Source organism: Propithecus coquereli, unplaced genomic scaffold (assembly GCF_000956105.1).
Source record: "Propithecus coquereli isolate 6110/MARCELLA unplaced genomic scaffold, Pcoq_1.0 Scaffold43, whole genome shotgun sequence".
Taxonomy (NCBI): domain Eukaryota; kingdom Metazoa; phylum Chordata; class Mammalia; order Primates; family Indriidae; genus Propithecus; species Propithecus coquereli.
This window is the reverse complement of record NW_012150063.1, coordinates 9,370,340-9,376,541: the sequence shown is the minus strand read 5'-3', so window position 1 is coordinate 9,376,541 and position 6,202 is coordinate 9,370,340. Positions and strand designations below refer to the sequence as shown.

At 34.3% G+C, this 6,202-nt stretch overlaps 1 protein-coding gene across 1 annotated transcript in view; it reads right to left on the bottom strand.

Annotated features, from left to right (window-relative positions):
* Nucleotides 1-594: 594 nt before the first annotated feature.
* The window catches only part of HEATR5B (HEAT repeat containing 5B), a 105,782-nt gene continuing 100,174 nt past the window's right edge, over nucleotides 595-6,202 (bottom strand). The window contains 1 exon segment of the mRNA XM_012653801.1: nucleotides 595-741. Coding sequence (XP_012509255.1) covers nucleotides 595-741 — 147 coding nt within the window.

Here is a 6,202-nt window from a genome sequence, read left to right as displayed (position 1 = left end):
GAAAGCGCTATTCAACAGATTGTTTTCTTTTAATAACTAAGGTGTCCCCATTTCTAAGCCAGGAACTTAATTTCAAACAATTAATGTAATCTTCGTTACATAAAAATGACCACGTGTGTATCTAAGAAGAACATTTTTATAAATTGGCTATTTCTGCCCACTATGCAACTGAGCAGCACTCATTTCCAGGTCTAGCCGCTTTCCCAGCAGAAGACACCCAATCTTCATTTAGGCTTGAATTGCTCAGTATAGCACCTCCTGCCCAAGCTCCCAGCTGGTACTCCTTAGACATAAATTAAGTTGGCCCTCAAAAAAATTCAAATGTGGTACACTATTTTTTACAAACATGATAGGGAAAAATCTGGGCATTGTCCCAGAAAAATAAGAAAATGAATGAAGTTGAAGAAGTGCAGTACATTTTTGTTTTAATTTTTGAAGACCCATGCTTTTCTTAGATTTCTTAAAACAGAATTTAACCTATTTTGCATGTACTACATCTCTCTCCCTCTACTCTGCAGGCCCTCAATATGCTACTGTTGTTCAATACATGTTAATTATAGCACTTGCAGTTGTTCTCTGTAATGGAAAATTCTATCATTCATTATCTATGTTATCTCCTTTCCCAGATTTCCCCTCAGCTGCAGGACATGAAGTAACAAGAGTAGGAGTGGTCTGAACCAGCTCATACACTTTCACGTAAACTCGTATAACATTATCACCAATAAGCTGATTGTATTCAAGCTTAAGGAGCCAATAGATACAAATTCATTATAGGGGAAACAGATAATTTAAATAATATGCTCTTTAGTATACAGCAATAACCAAATTAATGCTGCAACATTTTTCTAAGAATGTAACTAGATTAAAATATGAAGGATGAATATAAATTAGCTAGAAGATGAGGATGGAATGGAGCTTTTTCAGCAAAATTCAAATACCTTGTGTAAGAAAAGCACACAGTGCATTTGATATGTTGAAAGAACTCTAACGTGGCTGACAAGAGCAAAGCAAAAGCAATAATTATTATTTTTTAGCTAACACATTACTCAATAAAAATAATGCACTTTACATGCATTAATTCAATCTTTACAATGTCTCCATGAGGTAAGTACTATGGCTATTTTCATTTGACAAATAAGGACACTATCATATGGCCATAGGCAGCAGCATGAAATGAGCAGGTCAAATAGGTAGGGGCCAAATTATGCAGGACTTCGAGGGTCACATTAAGGAACTGGTCCTTTATGTTAAAACCATCTGAAGAGTTTTCATCAGCGTTTCAGATTTACATTTATAAAAATCATTTCATTTTCTGTGTGGAAAATATAGCACTAGCAGGTATTTCTAAATTATTTCCTAAGGATCAGGCACTATTCTAAGGTCCTCTGCAAGTATTAACTCATTTAATCCAGAATCACTTTATGAGATAGATATTATTTTTATTCTCATTTTACAGATGAAGAAACTGAGGCAAAAAGAGGACATGTGACTTGCCTAAGGTTACACAGGTTGTAAGTGCAGAGCCAGATTCCAACCCAGGCAAACTGACCAGTAACCACTTTGTTATACTGCAATTGAACATGGTGACTTGGACAAGGTGGTAAAAATTATAATAAAGACATATGGAGGGATTGGATAAGATACTGGGGAAACTTGGTGATTAAGTAGAACCAGGAAGAAAGTGGGAAGTATCAGGGATGATACCAAAATTTATGGTTTAAGCAACAAGAGAAGATAGTTGAGCTGTTTACTGAGAGATTGTGGGTTGAGAAGCAGGTTTTATATAAGGAAGCAAAAAGTTCAATTTTAAATTGTGTCTGAGTTGTCTCTGAGACAACCAATGGTAATTATATATGGTAGTTACGTATGTAAATCTAAAGAGCAGAAGAGGCTAGCATTACGACAGCCCTAAGAAGGAATCCCTGCTTATTATTCTCTATGATACCATGCTTCATACCATTCCTTCCTACTACTTATCACAATCTATGATTATTTTATTATCTCTGTCTCTAGGCAGAATGTATGTTTGTCATGGCAGATTCTTTGACCATTCACTCTTGTATTCCGAATGCCTGGCATATGGTAGGTGCTCCATAAATAATTGTCCAATGAATAAATGAGACAGCATTAGAGAATCATATCACAAAAATCTCTGACAAACAGGAATTCAAATTCTCCTTATACATGTCCAGTGTCAAGGAATACACTATCATAAGGCAATCTTTTTTTAAATAGTTTTCTTAGGAAACTCTTTAATGTTCAATTGCAAACCACTTATTTGAAATATCAACCTGTTGGCACAGGAGGGTTGGCTGGCCCTCCCATCTGAAGATTAATAATCACGTTACCCTTTTCTACCCTCAGTTCCTTTAAATTACCTGGCTTGCACGACACCAGTTTGCCATTGCCCTTGCCATGTTTGCATCTGAAGCTGATCCTCCACCCACTGCCACAAACGCACACCCCACGGTCACAGTGTGTAGAGCAGGACTATCACTTTCCTTGTTTTAACAAATGTATTTTCACTAAAAACAGCCCAAACTCTTGTAGAAGGGACAGGAATAGAAAAAATATATACAGGAAAAAAAGTAAAAAATAAATTAAAAAGATCAAAAAAAAACCAACCAGCCCAAACTCCATTAAGCTTTTCTACCAGCTTCTTAATGATTTATAGCCAACTCTCATTTAAAAATATGTTTAGGTATGTCAGAATTTTTGTGGACACTTAAGGGCATTGACGAGCATTTTCTTGGAATTTGGAAAAATGACCCAGTTTCATTTCCACATCTGTTTACTCCAAAAAGTATCGCTTTTGAGGATTCAGCAATCTGTATCAAAATTCAAACCTGTCATATTTCTATAACCCCTTTAGAAAGGTTATATCGAGCCCAAGGAAATATGCTACAAATTTTATTTTTAAAATGTCAAATGCAAATTTATAAAACTATAAAAACTGCAATAAAGTACACAAATAAAGGGTAATGACTAAGTCAATAATGATATAGCCACTGTAAAGTAGCGATCAAAAAATGATAGTTACTAAATCTATCCCATTTTATTATTAGAGTAATACTATGGGAAAATGCTTATAAAATAAATGTGGGAAAGCAGTATAACATCCTCCGTGTAGGATGATTAAAAATGTGGAAGAAAACGGTCTAAAATATTAACATTAATTTGGCCTAGGTGGTGGGTTGTGGTAATTTCCCAAAATTTTAATAAATGCAAATTTTATAATTAAAATTGATTATAAGATATAAAATTGACTTTCCTTGTCCCTCTGACTCTACTTTTGTACTCAGACATGATTAAAGCCCTTTTTTGTTTCACAAATGAAACAAGAAAGCCATATGTCCTACATAACTAGAAATAAGTTGGAAAGGAAGAAAGAGTTTTAGAAAGAGTATTTAAAGAAAGAGTAAATAATTGAAGTTATAAAAGTTGGAAAAGCCAAATAAGTCCACTTAAATTTCCGTGGATTCTTTGACCCGAATTCAAAGTGAAGGGGAGAAAGGGTAAAGAGAAGTATATGCGTATGAGAAAAACAACGCATGAAACGGAAATCCGTGAGTTCCAATGACAAAAAGAGGGAATTGTGAATAGAAGACAAAAGCCATGAACAAATACCCCTGAAGGAAAAGAATAGCTGTAACTAGCCACTTGTACATGCATGATTTTCACATAATAGTTTAGTGGCAGCACTAAAAACTTAGCTCAGTATAATTTTTCTAAAAAACTTAAGATGTGAAATTCTTAAGTAAAATTCTATGAAGTCCATAAATAATGTCATAAGCTTTTAGATATGAGAGCACCAGAAATAGGCTTGTAATGACTAAAATAGGTTCTACAAATAATCCATCTGATGGAAAGCATTTAAGGTAAGAAATTTATTTACAGCTCTATTCTAGCCATTTCTGGCATCAATCTAAACATTCTAACTAAGAATGAAGAAAATGTGAGGAATATAAAAGTTTTTAAAATTGGACTAATTATGTCCATCATTGAACATTGTTTGAATGAAAATAAATAACGATATAAAGTGTCTAGTACACTACCTGGCACACAACAGAAACGTGAGCTCTTATTGATAATAACAATCTATAATATTTTCACTTCTGTGTCTGGGTTATATGTTAAGTGTGTTTTGCACTGTCATACTGTGATAGCAATTCTGCACACATGTAAGGACTACTTATCAGACTAAATAGTATTATATGCCAATATTAAAGGATGGCCAAAGATTCACTCTCTTGATAAAAATAAGCAGGATAGGCTGAGTGTGGTGGCTCATGCCTGTAATGCCAGCACTTTGGAAGGCCGAGGTAGGAGGATCACTTGAGGCCAGGAGTTTGAGACCAGCCTGGGCAACACAGCAAGAGCTCTTTTCTACAAAAAAAAGAAAAAGAAAAAAGAAAGAGCGAGCAGGATAAATACATAGACATATGTACATTTTAGATGTATACAAGATCACAGAGAGAACACCCACTAAATTTTCTTCTCATTTTATAGATGAGAAAACTGAAGCCCCAAAGGGTTAAGTTGTCCAAAGTTCTACCCCTCGTTGATGACAGAACCTATATAGAACAGGGATGCCTAACTTCAGAACTTAGTTTTCTCTAATTAAGAATTCAAATGTATAATATTGACTATGAGAACGCAGCAAACAAACTATGAAAACTGCTCAGATTATGCTTCAGAAAGAATCTACTGGCGATAATGATGCTTCTCCTTGTAGCTTCATGATACTGGATGTTCACAATCAAATAAATATGATTATTCGGGTTGAGAAAGTCTCATACGTTGGGCAGTGAAACAAATTAATAAATAACTAATCTTCAAATAGATCTTTTTATAAATATGATCATAGAAAACTAGAAATAGGCAGTGACTTAGAAGGGTTTAAACAAAGTATAAAAAGACATACTGAGAGAGAGAGAGAAAAAGGGAGAGAGGGAGAGAGTATCACTGCTAATGCATGATGCAGTCTACCTAAGTGGGAAATGATGGGAATAGCCTGGGAGGTACCAAGAATAGCAAAAAACAGCCAAAGCAGAAATAAACATACTTTATAAATATATGAGTGAAAAGAGATTATGTGTGTCCATGCACGTGTGTAAAAAATAAGGAGATTAGAAGACAGTCTGGCCGTTCCTTAAAAAGTTAAACAGAATTACTATTTGAGCCAGCAAATTTTACTCCTAGGTATATACAGAGGAGATGATATATAAAACATATGTCCACCCCAAAATTTGTACATAATTATTTACAGAATCATTATTTCTAACAGGCAAAGGGTGGAAACAGCCCAAATGTCCTTCAAGTGATGAATGGATGAACAAAATTTGATATACATACAATGGAATATTATTCAGCCATAAAAGGGAATGAAGTGCTGATTCATGCTACGTGAATGAAACTTAAAAACATTACACTAAGTCAAAAAGATAGTCACAAAAAGCACATATTATTACATTATTTGATTCCATTTATATGAAATGTCCATGATAGAAAATCTACAGAGACAGAAAGTAGATTAGTGGTAGCCTAAGTCTGGGGACAATGGGGAGATAGTGGGATGACAGCTAAAGGACATGGGGTTTCTTTTTGGGGTGATGAAAATGTTTTAATTTGTGGTGATGGTTGCAACACTCTGAATATACTAAAAACCACTAAATTGTGGTAAATTGATGGTAAATGGGTAAATTGATTTAAATGGGTAAATTGATGGTATGTGAATTAGATCTCAATAAAGTTGTTACCAAAAATAAAAACAAAAACAAAAAACAATGAGAATAACTTTGGAAACACAAACCTAAAATGAAAAAACCAAAAATCAGTGAGGAAACAGGTAAGAGAAAGTGCCTACCTGAGATCTAAAAGACTGAGTAAGGAAGAAAAGTAAGGATATGTGAGCTGCCTATTGGTGTGGGTATAAAAAGAATAAATAGCAGGTAGCAGATGATAAATATTATTAATAGTTACATATTTTGGAATGTTCATTTTCAAACATTCAAAAGTGACTTGCTTTTGATGATGTAATCTATGTTACATTGTCTGGTAAAACTCAGTGTCTAAAATTTGCTAACCACTGTGGCAAACATTCATTTCATGAATTATCTATTTCATGTGGTAAAATTCCTACTGCATGAGAAACTGGCATAACTCAAATTATGACTAATTCACGTCTGTCTGCCCTACAGCA